Genomic DNA, 18,455 nt, shown 5'->3' with positions numbered 1-18,455 from the left:
ATCCTCCCAGGGTTAAGGGCATTGCTCAAGGGCCCAACGGCTGTACGGATCTTATTGTGGCTACACCTGGGATCGAACCACCAACCTTGTGGGTCCCAGTCATTTACCTTAACCACTACGCTACAGGCCACCCTGTATAAGGGTTAGTAGGGGCCTATTATACCCATTAGTAGGTTCTGTTATCTATTCACATGGTTGATCAATGATAGGGATACAATAAGACTCCCTTACTTCCATCCCCATCGAATATCAATGTAATGATGGAATAATATAACGATTCCCTTTCTCCTATCCCGACCCCGACCCATTTTCAGTGTTCTCACTCGATTGAATGGCCGTTATCCTGGATCTGGAGTGGGCTTGTATTTGTATCATTGATCAACCAAGTAACTAGATGATAGCAGCCTTCTGAACCTAGTAGTAGGCATAGTAGGCCCCCAATAACATATGTACACCCACTTCACACTTTAGGTATTTATTAGACTTATGAAGGCTTCTGCTGCTATAGCCTAACCACTTAGAGGTTTGATGTGTTGTGTGTTCAGAGATGCTCTTCTGCATATCATTATTATTTGCATTACTGTCGCCTTTGTCAGCTTCAGTCTGGCCTCTCTCAGTAACAACGCATTTCTGCCAGCAGAACTGCTTCTCATTGGATAATTTTCAAACCATTCTCTGCAAACTAGAGACTGTTGTGTTCTATGGTCAAAGTCACTTTTAAAATCAATGCATTCCCCATTCTGACAATTGGTCTGAAAAACAGCTGAACCTCTTGACCACATCTGATAGCTTTGATGCATTTAGTTGCTGCCACACGATTGGCTGATTAAATATTTGCATTGACAAGCTGTACAGGTCTACCTAATAAAGTGCTCACTGAGTGTTCATGCGCCTGATAGCCACTGATAACGGCCATTCGATGGAGTGATAACATTTGAAACGGGTGTTTGGCTCTGTTCCTGGCATTTCCCCTGCGTTAATGCCGGCGACTCTGCTGGCCTGTCTCCACTGTCAGGCAGGTTCTGAGGAGGCCAGACTGAATTCTCCCTGCATGTCTACCGCCCTAATTAAATCTCCTCTCGGCACGCACTCTCCGGCTAATAAAGTCCAGCAACGCGGAGGCAATAAAGCCTATCCGTGGCATGACCGCCTGGCGCCAGGAGGCTCTTTCCAGCTGTCAGTACACCTTCGCAGACATGAACCTGTCACCCCTTTTCACCTGCCGTTCTGCTACGTGTCCCGGATGCTGCAAAAACATGCTACAGGAAATTAGACAAATGGCCTTCAGTCTAGTTTTGTCAAGGTACATTCATGTAAATTTTTTACCATTATGGATACAGTGTCAAAAGAAGCCACCCAGATGACAATAGAGCATTAGAATTGGGCTTAATGTGATATAGGAAGAAAACGGAATGAGGAACAGTTGAAATGCAAGGTAATGTCTGTGTGTGTGTGTGTGTGTGTGTGTATTATAGCAACATGTATGATATAGTGTTAAAATTAGTCAGTCGATTGTAATAGCGTGTAAATGTGTGGCCAAACTAAAAACAAAACAAAAATCTAATTATTTTACACAAACATATTTCTTCTCTTCTCATTGTTAGTCTAGAATCATCTGCTTTTGTTGTTCTTGTCGCCTACACATATTTAATTTGTTATTTTATGAAAATAAGAATGAACAAACTGTATCCAGTTATTATTTATGCATGTGAATGTTTTATTCATTATGTGCCGGTGGGTTGGTTCTTTTAAATTGTGTTTCTTGTGGGACTTGTTGATAGTAAAGTATTTAGAATCACAATGACTGTGTCTCTCACACCATTCTCTGTGTGTGCATGTGCGTGTACAGTAAATACAGTACGTGCTCTCAGAGGTATGGTGACATTGGAGGTACATTTTCATTCTTCAAGGATCAAATTTCCCAAATGTACACTGAAAGTACAGTACAACTGAGTACATGTTCCAAGCATACATTTCATACATTTATTTTATTATTTTATTATATACAGCGTGTGTATATATATGCTGCATATGCTTGTGTGTGTGTACTTTTTTACCTATGTATCAGGGGACCATGGTGTCATTACACATCCACAAAGAAACCAAGTGGGGACATTTTCTAGGTCCCCTCTTGGCAAATGCTTTTAATCATGTTAAAATGATGAGTTCACCCCCCAGTAAAGTTTTATAAAGATGACCAAGAGGGGACGGATGTGTGTTGTATGTAACTTCAGGGCTCAGTGCTGCCCCTGTATACTGGAGCTGTGTGTGTGTGTGTGTGTGTGTGTGTGTGTGTGTGTGTGTGAAGATGGGGGGTTTGGACTGAGGAAGGATAACTTCAGACAACTCTTTAAATGTTACCTGACTAAATCCCTGCCAAAACGTAGTCGGAAGCCCTGGAGTAAAAACAGGATGAAGACAGCTTGTTTGGTACGGAAGAGGTTGGGAATGTCAGCACCAGCCTCGTGTGTCGAATGCTCTAATTAATGGTAACACTGGGCCGGCTGACACTAAGTGGCATCCTGCTGTAGCCCTGACAACACGACCTTTAAAAATCTCCACTTTTTTCTCAAAAACATACAGAAAAGAAGCAAATTCCTTCAGCCGCGCTCTTGCTGCGACCGTGCTCCTAATACGCCCCGGCTTTAATCATAGCATCACTGAGTTATCCGCAAAGAGATTTACCGCACTCACCTGTTGAGTGGCCTTTAAGAATCTCAATTATTTCCAATTACGGCACCTGTAATATCCCCCCCTGAGGGCGAATCCGCTTTGCCATCTTCCCTGTGGCTTCAGCCTTTTAAATGTGCTCATTTAGCCATGAGCCCCCCCCTCTCTGGGATGCAAAAATGGGGGTCTTATTGAAAGGGGGGGGGGGTGCTAATCCGAGCAGGCTAATCACATCCATATAATCATATCCATATTCATGAGCTTGCTGTTGTCTCTCTTTGCCAGGGAGATGCGCGGTGGTCGCTCATCCATTACCACTCAGGGGGCCACCATTTTGTCTTGTCTCTGTAAACCTGGGCCTGTTACACTTCCTGTATTTCTTTCTTGGTTGGACAATGGTAGGATGCTGGTGCCTTATGACCAACTTTGAATAAAACAAATACATAATAATGTATGTATACCATAATTTATAATGTATTACTTAAAGTACTTTATATACCACAGTATATGACCATAGTCAGTAGACATATTTATGTGACTATGTGACTGCAGACTACATTGTCTATTTAATCAAGTATAATATACATTACATAACATGTCATTTGGCTGACACTTTTATCCAAAGCGACTTACAGTTGATTAGACTAAGCAGGAGACAGTCCTCCCCTGGAGCAATGCAGGGTTAAGGACCTTGCTCAAAGGCCCAACAGCTGTGCAGGTCTTATTGTGGCTACACTGGGGATTGAACCACCGACCTTGCGGGTTCCAGTCATGTACCTTAACCACTAAAAAATATAGTTCATCATCTATGTGCATGTGATTAGCATTCTAAGCACTTTGGCTTATTGATAAGGATCAGCTCGAGATAATCCAGACCAGACTCACTCTGAACACCTTCCAGCATTTTCTTTTTTCTCCGATTAATAGTCCATCCTCTATTTACCATTGCCAAAGAGCAGTTTTAATAAGAGATAAGTGGCCTTGCCAATATTTCATTAATATAAAAGCTGAAAATGGACATGAACACTGAGATTCCAAGTTAAGGAGTCTTTGGGAAAGGATTTGGAAGAGAAAGAAGAAATCATTTCAACGCATTAAAATTCTGATGTTGCAAATTGCGTGATGAATGTTTGTTGATTATTTGACTAGGATGCAATTAAGAAAGGATAACAACATAATTTATTAACATGAAATTATGGATGAGAGCCAGAGAGGTGCAATGCATGCCATTCTGCTGAACTGAAACAAATGGAGAAAATGCATTGGGAATGAAAATTAGCAGCCAGCTGATGGGCTAGCTTTCCTGTTAACATTTTGGTCGTATCTTGTTAGCTATCAAACGTTGCATTATATGTCTCTATTGTAAAGCGGGAATGGAGAACCAGACATGACTGAAAAGGGAATATAAAAATTACCCACAGGATGTGTGATAGCCACTTAAATAATCTAGGGTTCTCCCCAATATAATCTAGGGGAACCACTAGAAGAGAAAGGGAAAACGGAAAATAGGGCAGAAAACTCCTTGGCGAAAAGCCAACTAAAACAGTACTGTAAACCATCGATTTAGACTTAATAGGTGAAAGAGAATATTCAAGAAACACTGATACAGTTACCTGAATATGGGGCAACAGGCCTTTAACTATATAAAGAAAAAAGACTTCCAGGCTACCTCTAACTGGCTCGGTGTCTGAAGCGAAATGCAACATTCAAACACAGAACGGAGGGACATTGAGCCCACCTACCAATAATAGATCATTGGTTTCATAATTAGACTGCACCTGGATACCAATTAACCAAGGCAGCTATCTGCACGCGTGAGCCCAAAAAAAAGGTACTGTCTGGAAAATGAGTTGAGAAACCCTGACCTCTATAGACACCTGGCAATAGCAAACAAGGTCGGCATCAAGAAATGAGCAAGGCAACTGCCCCATTGCTAGCATCATGATAAGGTACTATATTGTGTTAATATCCTTAATGGTAAATCTTGGCTTTAGAAGTTTGCTACTTCATACACATTTATGAAACCGAAATAAAATGGATAATACCTTTTCCTTGCATTTTATGAAAATGTGTCATAAGATGTGCAGTCTTGCGACTAAAAATTTAATGGTGCTGATAAAAGTACATATTTTAAATGTTATTAATTGTAATTACGTGCCTCTGAACTCCTGACGGGCCTCAGAATGCAATCCTCCGGCGCGGCGGGACTCCCAGGACTCCTGACGCGGCGCCAGCTCCTCCCGGTGTCGATTAGCGGCTCCCGCGCGCGGCTCTCCGCACATGGCGCGCACGCGGGAAACCGCCTGGCGTCGGCTGACGCTCCGCCAAAGGTCAGCGGGGGCCGCGGGCCTCGAAACCCGAGACCCCGCAGACGCGCGGAGCTTAGCGCAGCCGGGGAGCCCAGCCTGGTTATTCATGACGGGCCGCGGAAGCGCCATCTGGACCCGCTCAGGGGAAGGCCGTCTCTGAGCCCCGACCGGACTCCTCGGGCCCGTGTTTGTTGACTCATCCTGGAGGACCAGACACCACAGCAGCGGGGGAGTTTATTTTTCGCTGCCGGCGTCTGAGTGCGTGTGTGAATGGGTGAAGGAGGCATTCATTATGAAGCGCTTTGTGTAACGGCAAGAAACATGTTGAACATATTTTGAATAAAATTAAAGTGAGATTTAATAAATAAATTGCATCATATGGGACCTATACGTGATGTACTTTTCTTCTTCTAACACCTGTTGTAGAAGGGTACAGATGTGTTTTTATTTGGATAAGAGTTAATTTTTATCATTCCTTTTTTTTTTTTTACAGCAGACTGGAGTGTCTCAGAGTGAAGTACTAAAGTATGGTTTTCAAAGAGGGCCAAATAGCAAAATAAATATATATGCCATTCTTCATGAGTACCTTGTAAACTTTTTTGTAAATCTTTTTGTAGGTTTTGGACCTCCATGAGTGTTCTTCAATCTTCTGTAATCTATGTGCTGTCATTCGCAGAAGAGCCCGGTGTTAAATTTTACAGCTAAAAATGTACTGAGCTGCCAAGCATCATTGTCACGTTCGATGAAATGTCTGCCTTGGAACTACCCCTTTCCAAGACGAAAGGTCATAAAAACCATGCATCACACACAGGTACAAATTGGGCAGCACTTAAATACAAGGTGGACAGCAGCAACCTGAAGTGGTGGGAGCTTAAAGGCACAAGGTTGACAAAAAATAAAATAAAGAAACTGACAAAAAGCCTGTCTTTTGTGGCAAACTGAGGAGGACAGCAAACCCAACAGTAAGGTAGTGTGTATTTATAAATGAGGCACTGTTAAAGTTGAAGCCTGCCAGAGAGGACCATGCAAGGTACTGCTTCATAAGACACACACACACGCGTGCACACACACATACAAACCACGCACACACACACAATCCTCTTCACTATGGCTATTAATTTCACCACTACTTGTAGCTGTATGCGAGTCCCGACGCACCACAGAGGCAATGGAACAGGAGGACCCAAAATGGCTTCTGAAATAGCTGTTGTGCCGAATGTGGCTGGTGGGAGCATGCGGGACTACGTTTGTGCTCGCGGACGGACTCCCCTCCCTGGATCTCAGGCAAAGACGGGGCTAGCATATCAATGAGCAGGACGGACTGAACCTTTAAGTGGGACTCTGAACTGAGGGCCTGGCGCTTTCTGGGATTTGGTCAAGCTTATGGAAAAAGGACTTTGGGGGAGTGTTGGAAAACCTCTCAAAGAAGGTGGCTTTTGTTTTCAGTTACTTTCGAATCTGTGGGTTTGGTTTGCCTCGAGCAGCGAAAGCTTGCGGCTATGTCTGGCCTTTGCTTTGTTGTAAGTGAGACATTTTTTTCTTTCTGCTGTTACATGTGGCCAAAACAGCAATGTGAGGATGTAGGATATACAGTGGCATTTTGAATTTGTTCAGCCCATACCCTTATTCATGGTCCTTTTCATCATGTCTAAAGATGCTGAGAAATAGACAGGCAGAAGAGGCATTGGCTTGTGAAAGGCTGTAAGCTAACCTGAAATGGGTTTATATGATATGCAGGTTTATGTAGCCTCCAGTCTATTTAAATGAGTTAGGGCAGTGACACTTGATGTAATGGTTTCTTCACTGTCAGTTGTGAATGAAGTGCCACCAATGATCAATTCTAACAATAATAATGCATACTGGTTTTTTCCCTGTGAAAATATCTCAATGGTCATTTCTTCCTTTGGATTATTAGAGTGCTACCTTAACATCTGACACACAGAGGGACAGAGGAGGTTTTGTCACATAAAAGACTAGAAAGACATAAGCTTACTTTATCATGGCCTCCGTGAAGAAGTCAATTAATGCAGGGTAGTTGTGGGTGGATGACTAATATGCAATCACCAACAATTCATTGGTTATGCAAGGATGTGAACACACACACCACCTTCCTCAGCTGTCATTTGGAGTTTCAAACTACAATACCCATTCTCAAAACTACAACACCCACACTTCCTGTCTGTTATTTTGTTCAGGTTCCTCTCAGTGCTGCTAATATGCAAATTACAGCTCGAAAATGTCAAGTCTATGCTATCTATGTCTATTTCTGCATTTGTTTTTCAGTCGTTTCAAGAATTTGTTCACTGAGTCATTTTCCTCTCCCCAAGTGCAGTACTTAGCGATGCTAAGCAGGACATAAAATATTCTAATTTTGCTCTCCAGTCAAAAGATGAAGAACTCATGAAAATGTAAGCTTTCTGCTAAAAAAACAGTTTAATTTCAGTAGACATAAATAGATGCATAATTACACAACTTTTCCCACAAAGCAACTGCCTGAGGCCTGTAGATAGAACAATTAAAAACATAATTTGTTTTTATGCTTATTAAAAAATCTCATTAAAAAACATACTTCACATATTCACTGTTTTATCTGCCACATAAATCAACAAGATGGCAACAGAAGACACCTCAAGCCATAATGTCTGCTAATGTTCCGCAAATATCACTCATGTTTTTTTTCTTCTCAATATTAAAATAATTAGGACGATGATTTATTTGCATGTACACAATTTTGAATATCAGTGTGAAATGTGTTCCTATAACTGAATGCACCAGAGCAGGCAGAGTAATTTTCCACTTGAATTGCATAAAAATATATATATTTTTTAAGTTCCTCTCTTCTCAACTCGTTATTTATGTATTATGAGATTAAAAATGATAAAAAGGTACCTTAGTGAGGAATGCTGATTTGTTACGGATGGTCTTATTGTATTTTCAGCGCCTCCTGTCTTTTCTGTGTGAAAATAAGCCTTTGAGCAGTATGACTTTCCGAGAAGATTAGCTCAGTAAGGTTAATTTCCTAACCTCATCTTTCGGATCTAGAGGCCAGATATTTTCCCATAACATCTAATTTCGTGTTCTGCAATCCTTTGTTTGGAATTTGATTATTCATCTTAATTTCCATATAAATCCGTAGCAAACTCACCGCTGGTAGCTTGTCAGCTTGCCTCCCTAATGTCTAACTGTCAACCCCATCCACTCTGCCCCCTTGTGGTTGAGACGTCGACATCGAAAATTATTGTTACATTCATATTCATATCATACAAAAAACTGCAACGTAATAAAACCGCAAAACGGCAATGCCAGATTACTCTCCGCTAGCGATTATAGCAGTTTAGATTAGATTTAGCAACCTCTTATTTGCGATACAGGGTAATAAAGCAGGAGGCTCCCCCATTCCCCGCTTACAGTTTAAAACCCTGAGCTCATCACAGACTCAGATGATGCCTTCTGGTGGGGGGGTCAAAGTGGAAAGGGTTAAGAAATAAATTATATAAAAATTAAAAAGAAATAAAAACTATTTGCCATAGTGGTATGGGGTTTCGGTTCTCGATCCTCCTCGTGAGTTCTGAATAACTTAGAATAACTAACTATGCATTATCCCCTTTTTCCCTCATCATGGAATTCATTGGGAACGCTTGGCTGTTGATATATTATTATTGTTTGTGTGTGTGTGTGTGTGTGTGTGTGTGTGTGTGTGTGTGTTGTTTGAAGTCATAGCAACAAGGCTCTTTAAAATTAAATGTTGCCATCTCATAGCCCTATAAGGGTAAAATGCCTATCTAATTACTTATGAAAGAAATGCATCAAATGCTCTCCTTAACATGAATTTAAGAAGAGGTGCGTGACAAATATTTATTGTTTTATTTCTTAACCCATATGACCAGTACTCCATGATGGAGTCAGTGTCTCCTTTTGGTGCCACTTTAAAACACCACAACATCCGGCATGTTCTTCTACAGACCCGAAGAACGAGGTGTGTCCTGCAATAACCTCCCTCTTCTGCGATGGGAGCACGTTCCCGGCTGGCTGCGTGACGGGGAGTTAGTCATGACCTCCCCTAATGGCCTCCCCTGGATGAGATGAGCCTATGGGATGTTGTACAAAACGATTTTGTCACAACAACGCTGTCATATTTTCATTTTGTGACCTGCTGGCTTTGAACCTTGAAAAGCCAAATCAGTCAACAATTTGCCCTTCCAGTATTCATGAAAGTTGACAACTACAGTCTACAGTCCTGGGCCTTTCAGAGCTGACGACAGGGTCTGGGGAAGAGATGGCTGCTTCCCAGGTGACCGAGTCAAGGTGCTTCACCCAATTTTTAACTCGACAAAACACACCCTCATTCCCTCATTCTACAAACCGGATTAAATCGGGGTTTTTTCCACTACCCTAGGCAGTAACTTTCCAGTGTTTATAACCAATGCCTGGAAACAGATACCAGCAAATGCCAGCCTGATACAGGACTGAACATAAACAGGTCCTCATTCATTATATATATTTGCTACACTGACATAAACATGAATACGTTGATTATTGTGAACTTTGCTGACTGTATTGATTATTGTACCTTTCTCCAAAAGGTTCCAACATATTCCTTTATGTCTCCATAGAGGAACCCCATCTGGTTCAAGGGTTCTTTGTCAGTCAAAATGGAGCTTTTACACTCTTCACATCGACCGTAGAGGGTTTTGTAAAGAGCTGACAAGGGTTACCCTATGGAGAGCCGCCATACAGCCCTTTCTTAGCGTACGGCGCTCAGTGAAAGCAGGTAAGGGGCTGATCTCTCGTCTCGGAGGTCTCTGTGACCCCAGTGCATTTGCGATCTGGGCCCACTGTTATTTTTTAAAGGTCAGGATTGCCTTCTCGCGAGCTGGCTCCGGGGAGTTTGCTGTTTGTTTTGATGTTTTATGTGTTTTCGGTACAGTTTGCTTCAGCACTTTCAGCTCCTCCGTGCTGGAATGACCTTTTTGCCATTATCTTGATTCCAACGCACTTAAGAGGACGGTGCCTGTGTGTCTATGTGTGTGTGTTTGTACGTGCGAGCATGCGTGTGTGTGTTTGTGTGCCCGTATTGTCTGGGGAAGGGCCTTTAAAATGGCTGAAAACTTTTCAACTTATAAAACTTCTGGAAAGTTTCAGTTTCCTCCTGTATTAGGTACTGTCCTACATAAACAGGTGCTACCTTTATGAGCTTGTCCGTGCATGTGTGTGCATGTGTGGGTGTGTGTGTGTGTCCGTGCCTGCTTGCGTGTGTATATGTGTGTGTGCCTGTGTGTGTGAGTGTGTGGGGGTGTGTGTGTGTGTGCATGCGTGTGTGTATGTGTGCCTGTGTGTGGGTGTTTGTGTGCATGTGTGTATGTGTGTGTATGTCTGTGTGTTTGTGTGCGTGTATGCCTGTGTGTGTGCGTATGTGTGTGTTTTTATGCCTGTGTGTGTGTGTGCCTGTGTGCCTGTGTGTGTGAGTGTGCGTGTGTGCGCGCATATGTGTCTGTGTTTGTGTGTGTGTGTGTGTGTGTGTGTGTGTGTGCGCGTATGTGGGTGTGTGTGTGTATGTGGGTGTGTGTGGGTCTGGGTCTGGGTGTGGGTGTGTGTGTGTATGTGAGTGTGCCTGCAGTGTGTGTGTGTGTGTGTGTGTGTGTGTGAGTGTGCATGTGTGTGTGTGTGTGTGTGTGAGTGCGCCTGCATCCCCCTCCTCGTCCCTGGCATTTCAGCTAGTGGGCAATTACACAGTGTCATTTTCCCTCCCCAGAATCCCGCTCCAGTCAATGAATGTTGGAAGGAAAGCAAATGTCAGATGGAGAAGAATGACAGCCCAGCCGTGGTCCTAAAACAACGGGCACCGATAGCAGACTTCAATTTAATGGCAGTGCTGCTCATCTCCCCTGGCAGGTGAGGTCCGCAGGACGGTGTTGCAGGAGCGCGAACAGGTGAACACTGCCTTGTCAGTCAATACGGACGGATCCTTGTGCCGGAGTTTCTTCACCGCAAACTTGTCGCGGCGCCAAGCGACACCCCCTCGGTGTCGCCGCTTCCCGGTTGCAGAGCGACGGCAGAGCCCCCTCATTACCGCGGCTTTAATCTTAGCAACTGGAGAGGCGCGAGATTCCTCCCTCCGCCGGGTTTACTGACAGCGCTAACGACGGGAGCGCTAACGACGGCCGCGCTAACGACGGGCAGGGGGGGGGGGGGGGGGGGGGGCGCGGCTCTCGCAGTCGCTGAGAGGGGCGATCAATCTCGCTGATTCGGTGTCCCTGCTCAAGCGACGCGTTCTGATTTCCTGTGCGCCTTTGTGAGTTGGGAGGTCAGGGACGCTGGCGCACACCAATAAAACCGCAAATGGATGGGAGCGGTTCATACCTTTTCCTTTCACTGCTAATTCAAGATTTAGCAGATTAAACACGTTCCCTGCGTCCGATTCCCCAGCGCTGGGCTCACAACCAGCTGATCGAGCACGCCTACCTGTCCCACAATAGAGACATTTTAGCAAAGGCAGAAACACGGCAATAATATCCATCATTTTCATTCACACTGTAGGACTATTTTAGGGGGTAGCCTGTAGTCTGTCGGCTAAGGTACAGGTTGGTGGCTCAAGCCCCAGTATAGCCAAGATAAGAACAGCACAGCTGTTGGGCCCTTGAGCAAGGCCCTTAACCCTGCATTCCTCCAGGGGGATTTTCCCCTGCTTAGATAAATCAACTGTAAGTCGCTCTGGATAAAAGTGACAGCAAAATAAGAAATTATTATTTATTTAAAAAATATGAATGTTCAGGGCTATTGCATAGAGTCATGTTCAATAGTAATGCTGAAATTGAAATTATACAATGAAACAAAAAATAATCACTAATGCAAAATACCAAAAATAGTATTCTGGTTGTGGCCAGGTATGACCGTACGCTCACCCACTTTTTTGAACACCTTACGTCAAAAGGATACGGTCACATTTTCTAGAACATTACAGCCAGCTGGTATGACAAAGTCTTGTTCCACTGCTCCTCCCGGGTAAAGACGATGAATAAAATCAAAAGGAAGTCTTGTACATATCAGCTTACCTTTTATTCCATTATGCCTTCATACTTTCTTATGAAGCATTCATAAGTTTGGGGTTTTTGTATATAAAGGTAGATGAAACGGAAGACTTAGGTAGAGTCTACACCAGACTGTAATTCCTTCCAGCAGAATGAACAAGGGTAAATATATCATATTTTCTACCGGTCAGAAAGTTTTACATTACGAAAATAAGAAATTGAAATTGGTATTCATTTTCGATTGAAATGTTTTCACCTAAAGTAAAAAAAAATATATATTTTTTTTGCTTTATTGCACATTGATTCAAATATTCAATTACTATTTTTGGAAGAATAATTGCCTTCATAGATTGAAAATGGAAAATGTTTTGGGCCTCAAGGGGGCTGGCAGGAGTTTGTGATGTGCATGTGTGCCCCTGTGTAGTGCTGCAGGGTTGTGTGTGGCTGATGCTGTGGCACAGGATTGTGGGATACCCCGTGGACTGCACGGAGGACCAGCCGGACGGCACACGCTGCCCCTCCATCACCCTGGACAAGCTCCTGGAACGGATCATCCAGCACGCCGAACTCATCTACAAAGTCTCCGAGGAGTCCTGCACACTGTTTGTGAGCGCAGCTGTAGAACGGGGGGAGAGAGGGGGAGAGAGAGACTGTAATTAAAACCCTACAACTTCAAATCTTGTAATATCTGATGCAAATGAACAAATCAGTACTTTTTCATTACTATTTCCTTGGTCTCTCATCATCTCTGTTTAACTTTGCTTTACTGAAATGGATGGTTCTTCCTTCACATAGAAATAGCAATTTCCAAATTAATGAGATAATAATCCAATGATAAATCAAGCCGACGTTATGCGAAGCCAACTTGTAACATGCCCTGAATACACAAGTAACGTGCTACATATACATCCTTCAAACCCTTTAATTGCTTGTTTCGAGCTGTGATTCCACAGATAGCTACAGTACGCTGTAAGTCCTGCACTTAGACCCTTAGAGTGAATATATTAGCATGTACGGGAGCACAAAATGGTGGTGCTGGTTCAGAGAGGATGAATTAGTGGACCGTAGCTCAGTGTTTGTTTATCTGTCTCCGTCGACAGGAGGAAATGTTCATCCCCCTTACGATACGGCCTCAGCTGATCCGTGGAGGGAACTCGTGCGGCACCAGATCTGTTCCCGGATCCAAGGGTGAAATCCAGCAGATCTCAGTAAGACAGAGGCCCATCCCGCTCTTAGCCTGGGGTTTGGATTCAGTTCCATGCACACTTGCTAAACTTGGCCTTGGATGTGGTGTGGGGAGGATATTTTGGTTGTTCTTTGTATGCATGCATCACATGAAGACACGCACACACGCAGACACACACTCAGTCTCATCATTACTTCTCTGCAAGCTGTACTGAACTGATCTCTGAGATCAAGATTTCTTTGATGCTCTGGTAAGGCATTAAAGGCTTTGAAGATATTAATAAGTGACAACATTTCTGCATTTAGGTAGTAAGCCTTGTATTATTGAGATTACAGCACATTTTGTAGATTCACACCCCGATTAAAAAAAACAGCTCAAGCTCTATTTTGAAGCAGCTGGTAGCTGGTACTTCAAGCAGGTCATACCTGGATTTTACACCAGGGCTGCGAGTGTTAATCCTTGTACTTTTCTGGTATTGTACATAGGATAAGTGGCTCCTTCATTCGACGCTGATGGTGATACAGTCGTGGGTCGGGCCCTTGCATAGTCTGCAGATCACACTGGACCTCTACGACCACGCACCGGAAACTCTTCTCAACAAGACTAAGTGGATGTCCACCAAGCTGATGAATCTCGAGCAGGGGGTGATAGTCCTCATCAAAAAGGTATGTCCAAGAACATCTGACAACATAGCAGGAAAGTCGTACCGTAGATGCCATAAAGATGCCATACTGTAAAGCCATCTTCAGCAACAATCGTTGTCATAACCGGCCATGACAACGTATCACAGTTAAGCTAGCACAGCTAGTGTAGCCGCAGATGGTACTGCAATTATAGGATTGATGCTGCAATCTCTTTGTAATTATTTAGCTGTTATTTTGAAGTCTGTTCTGTTGCTGCTGCTTTGCTGCGTACATGATGGCATTTTGACTTGAATACGCTTTGTATCCTGAGCTGTACTGCTCTGTCATTGCTGGTAACAACATCTCATTTCACTCCTGCCTGCTGCCATATGTTGTCTTAACCAGGCCGGATAACAGTCTTATTTATCTTCTTTTTTTTTTTTCTTTAGACATGGGAAATAATTACTTTTTAGCACTTTTAAGCTTTGGACTCTTAATTGGTGTTTTTATGTTTCTTATGTTGTCCCTTTTCTATATGTTCTTACGCTGTTTTTAATTGTTACTGTAATTGTTTTTTTAATGACACACTGTTTTGATTGCATGCCACTGCTGAGGAACACATTTTCCTATGGGCATTAATGAAGTACCAACTCATCTTATCTAATGCCACGATTATAGCTGCATTATGTACAATTTGCAGTACAGTTAAAATAAAGTGTTACCACGTAGCTTTTTATTCACAGTTACCGTAGGACAACCGTGACCTCATCTCTAATGGGGACAGCTGTCAGAGTGTTAAAGATTGGAATTTGTAAATTTACATGGACCACGCCCCAAACAATCAACATAAACATTACAATATAAAGCCTTCTATACTTTATGAAACATAGCTTCATGCAATGCTAAGTACGCTTGCTCAGTCCGCTCATCCACTTAGCTGAGCATAGGCAGAGAGCCTGTGAGAGGAAATTAAACAATGCTCACCGGTGGTGTCTGTGAGAAGCAAAAAAATATGAAATTTCACTGATAATTAAGATACCACTCTCATCAACTATCAGGCCACCATGTTAGCTGAGGTCGTGATTAATTTGCATGGACTTGTTCCACACTGTTATTTCAGTGCTACTCCCTGCTGTAAAATCCAGATATGCCAGCTTGACCAACTTGAAAATTGAGCTGGTCTAGCAGGGTATGAGCTGGTCAACCAGCATGGCCAAGCTGATCATGAAGCTGATCTAGCTGGGTATGAGCTGGTTAACCAGCGAGTACTGATAGCTTGAGCTGGTCAAACCATGTCAAGCTGGGAGCTGGTCTGAACTGGTCAACCAGCTACCAGCTGTTTTCTTTTTTTTTTCTTTTTTTTTCCTTCTTCCCAGCAGTGCTGTGCATGCTGGCTTTGAACACTCCACCATATTTTGGTCTTCCTTAAGACCTGAGTGTGTTCGGGATGCAGCTCTGTGATCCACAGCCCGTGGGACTAAATGTCAGACACAACTTTTAATTGCTTTAAAAAAATAAGTCGGCGCAGACTCCCCGGGAGTTTGCGAGCGCTCCGCTCTCCTGCAAAAGATGCCAGGCGACTCTGGTGATAAATTAGAGGACCTTGAAGGGAGGGAGCCCTGCGGAGCTTCCCCCTCACATGTAGCTTCCTTTAATTAATCTACCAGTGCCCTTCAGATCAATTATTAAAATTAAACATACTTTATTACTTCGTGTTATCTGCCGGATGCGCTGTTTTTAAGTATAACCGCACCTACGTCGTTGGGTGGCAGATCTGCAAAAGGTCGTTTCCTAGCATCGTGTTATACGGATATTATACGCATATCATATTATACGCAGCCACAAAATGTAAGCATTGTAAATTAATTTGTTTGCTCGTCTTTCATTGATTGGCAGAATCGTTCAGAAGTAGAAGCAATACAGCTTACTAACAACTGCTGTATTTTGGGGGGTGTTTTTGGCAGTAGGTTAGGGAGATGCTTCAAAAGAAAACTCAAGTAAAATCCCAGGGCTGTTTGTGTACAAGAGCAATATACTCGATCAGTTCTGGCGCGGTATTTTATGTCAATCTCAGCAGGAGTACCCCCCGGCCAAACACGTTCCCCGCACACGCCTCCCTGAGGTGGCTTTTAAAACCTCCTGCTCGGGCAATGTTTGAACATATTCAGAAACATTGCCATCAGCTTGTCAGTCTCGTCGAAAATTTCGCTCGAGAAAGCACTTAGGCGCATGCTAATTACTCGTAAAATTGCATTCGAAACTTGTACAGCATGTTGTACGCCTCAAACGCGTACAGTAACACGGCGGTTGGGATGAAAGAAAGTCCCTTTGTTAAAATCGGCGGCAGGTGTTTGTAGCAATGTTACAGTTTTACACGGTATGTAGGGGTGGTTTTGGCAGTGCTTTACTCGATTTCACTTCAATCATTCACACATATTCAGAGTTTATGTTGAAGGGATGTTCTGTGATCAGTATTACGTTTTAATTCAAAATGAGCGTGTCAGGCTATGGACAGGTGAACTTATCACAAATCAGAGCTCTAACACTGATGATTTGTGTTAACACTGGCAGTAATTTTCAAACAACTATTGCTTTGGAGCGGAGGCTGTGTTGAGACAGCAACCGAATGCACAGTTGAGAGGAAGGTCAAGCAAATATAACGACCCTGTCTCTGATGAACAAGGGCCGAACCCGTTTTAACCACAGCGTGCAAATTATTATGGCAATGAACCATGCAACACACGATATGCATGATCAAATATTCACTAAAGGTTGCCACATAATTACGCCTCAACAAAAGGCCTGCTCTTGTGTTCAGCTACTGCACGTCGCAGTCTATAATGAAACCGTCCATTCGGAGGCTGACATTTGATTGGCACCTGATACACTGTTAATTAGCTATTGGATATTTTCCCAATAGCCTTTGACATTATATATTCAGATTGTGTCCTGCTTAATATAATTCAGTTCCTAGTTCTTCTCTCTAATATCTAATGGAAATTGAATACACTGAAATATGTTGAAATATATAAATATATTTTCAAGATCGGAAATTATACGCTTAAATAGAAAAGTCCACATACTTACAATGTAATTTAGTGTAATTAATTTCTATAAATTTCTATCTCTCTCTCTCTCAATTCAATTTAATACATGCTTTATTGGCATGACAAATTTGGACATTTGTATTGCAAGATACAAACACAAATCTCTCTCACACAGTCTTTCTCTCCCTCTCCCTCCTTTGCGACATTGGCTCAGGCGGTAAGAGCAGTCAGAGAGCAGACAGAGGGTTGCCGGTTCGATCCCACCCTGGGTGTGTCAAAGTGTCCCTGAGCAAGATACCTAACCTCAAATTACTCCTGACGAGCTGGTTGGTGCCTTGCATGGCAGCCAATCGCTGTTGGATGTGTGAGTGTGTGTATGAACGAGTGAATGAGAAGCGTCAATTATACCGTGATTTGGAAAAAGGCGCTATATAAATGTTGACCATTTACCATTCTCCTCAGATGCTGAATGAAGACATTGTGGTGTCTGAGCCCAGCCAGAACATGACCCACTACATGACACAGCCCAACATGGTGGAGTCTGTGCTGACCGACTATACCCTTCTCACCTGCTTCAAGAAAGACTCCCACAGGGTGGAGACCTTCCTGAGGTTGCTCAAGTGTCGTCAGTCCGACAGGCTCGGCTGTTTCCTGTACTAACGGGAAGTCCCCAGCCCCCTCCTGTCCTCCTACCATAGAACCCCAGAGCCATCACATCTTTTGTTGATAGGACATCTTTCAATTTCCTTTCAGGCTGTTTTGTTTCATCCCTTGCTGCTCACACTCATGGCCAGATTGCATTTATATGAAGACATTTTGTTTATCCTTTACTTTTATTTGCAATAGATGTGACAACACATGGAAAGTGCAATTAATGATATTAGATGATATACTGACATGCAGCCTGTAGACATTGTGATAGTAGATTGATGAATAGAAAGCATACATTTTAGCAAAGAAATTTAATTTCTAGCCGGATAGCTGAATAGTTGTAGTGCATATATAAAAAAAAACATTTAAAAAAATTGAATGTATGAATGAAAACTGTTCTTGTGTATTAGCGTGCACATTTGACCATTAAAGTGTACAGTACTATATGAGTATGCATAATTTTTTACTGAGTGTTTATATTGCCAAGAATCTAATCTTTTTCTTCTGAAGTGTTTAATATATGAAAGAAAAATCATGTGCTTGGTGTTAGGAAGGGTATAATTCTGTATTTCCTTATGATTATTATTCATGAACAACTGAGTGATTCTAAAGTGTCTTACCATGCTATTAAAGTTTATAGTAATAGCAGATTGGAGAAAGAGCCATGGTCTGCCTAAAGTGCAATATAAATACTGTGCTGTTTACTGTAGTTTTGGACCTGCTGTAAACATTGCAATGAAGATCATGGCTGACTCAAAGTCCTAAAGTCACAGACCTTGAGATGTGAATACCAAAGGAGGCTGTGTAACACAGTGAATCAGTCACATTTCCAAGGTGAGTGTGTCCTTTTTCGAGGCACTATCATGCATTTCCATCAGAATGAATCGGTCTGGATTCAGTACATATTTGCCCTCAATTTTGAATGGCAAATTTACTTACAA

The 18,455-nt window shown here is 42.7% G+C and overlaps 1 protein-coding gene across 1 annotated transcript; it reads left to right on the top strand.

Annotated features, from left to right (window-relative positions):
- Nucleotides 1-8,803: 8,803 nt before the first annotated feature.
- smtlb (somatolactin beta) lies at nt 8,804-17,523 on the top strand. The gene is made up of 5 exons (XM_061249254.1): nt 8,804-8,819; nt 12,432-12,613; nt 13,108-13,215; nt 13,679-13,858; nt 17,326-17,523. Exons 1-5 carry the CDS (start codon nt 8,804-8,806, stop codon nt 17,521-17,523), a joined length of 684 nt encoding a protein of 227 aa, XP_061105238.1.
- Nucleotides 17,524-18,455: the final 932 nt, after the last annotated feature.

Source organism: Conger conger, chromosome 7 (genome assembly GCF_963514075.1).
Source record: "Conger conger chromosome 7, fConCon1.1, whole genome shotgun sequence".
Lineage (NCBI taxonomy): Eukaryota > Metazoa > Chordata > Actinopteri > Anguilliformes > Congridae > Conger > Conger conger.
This window is presented reverse-complemented; position numbering and strand designations above follow the sequence as displayed.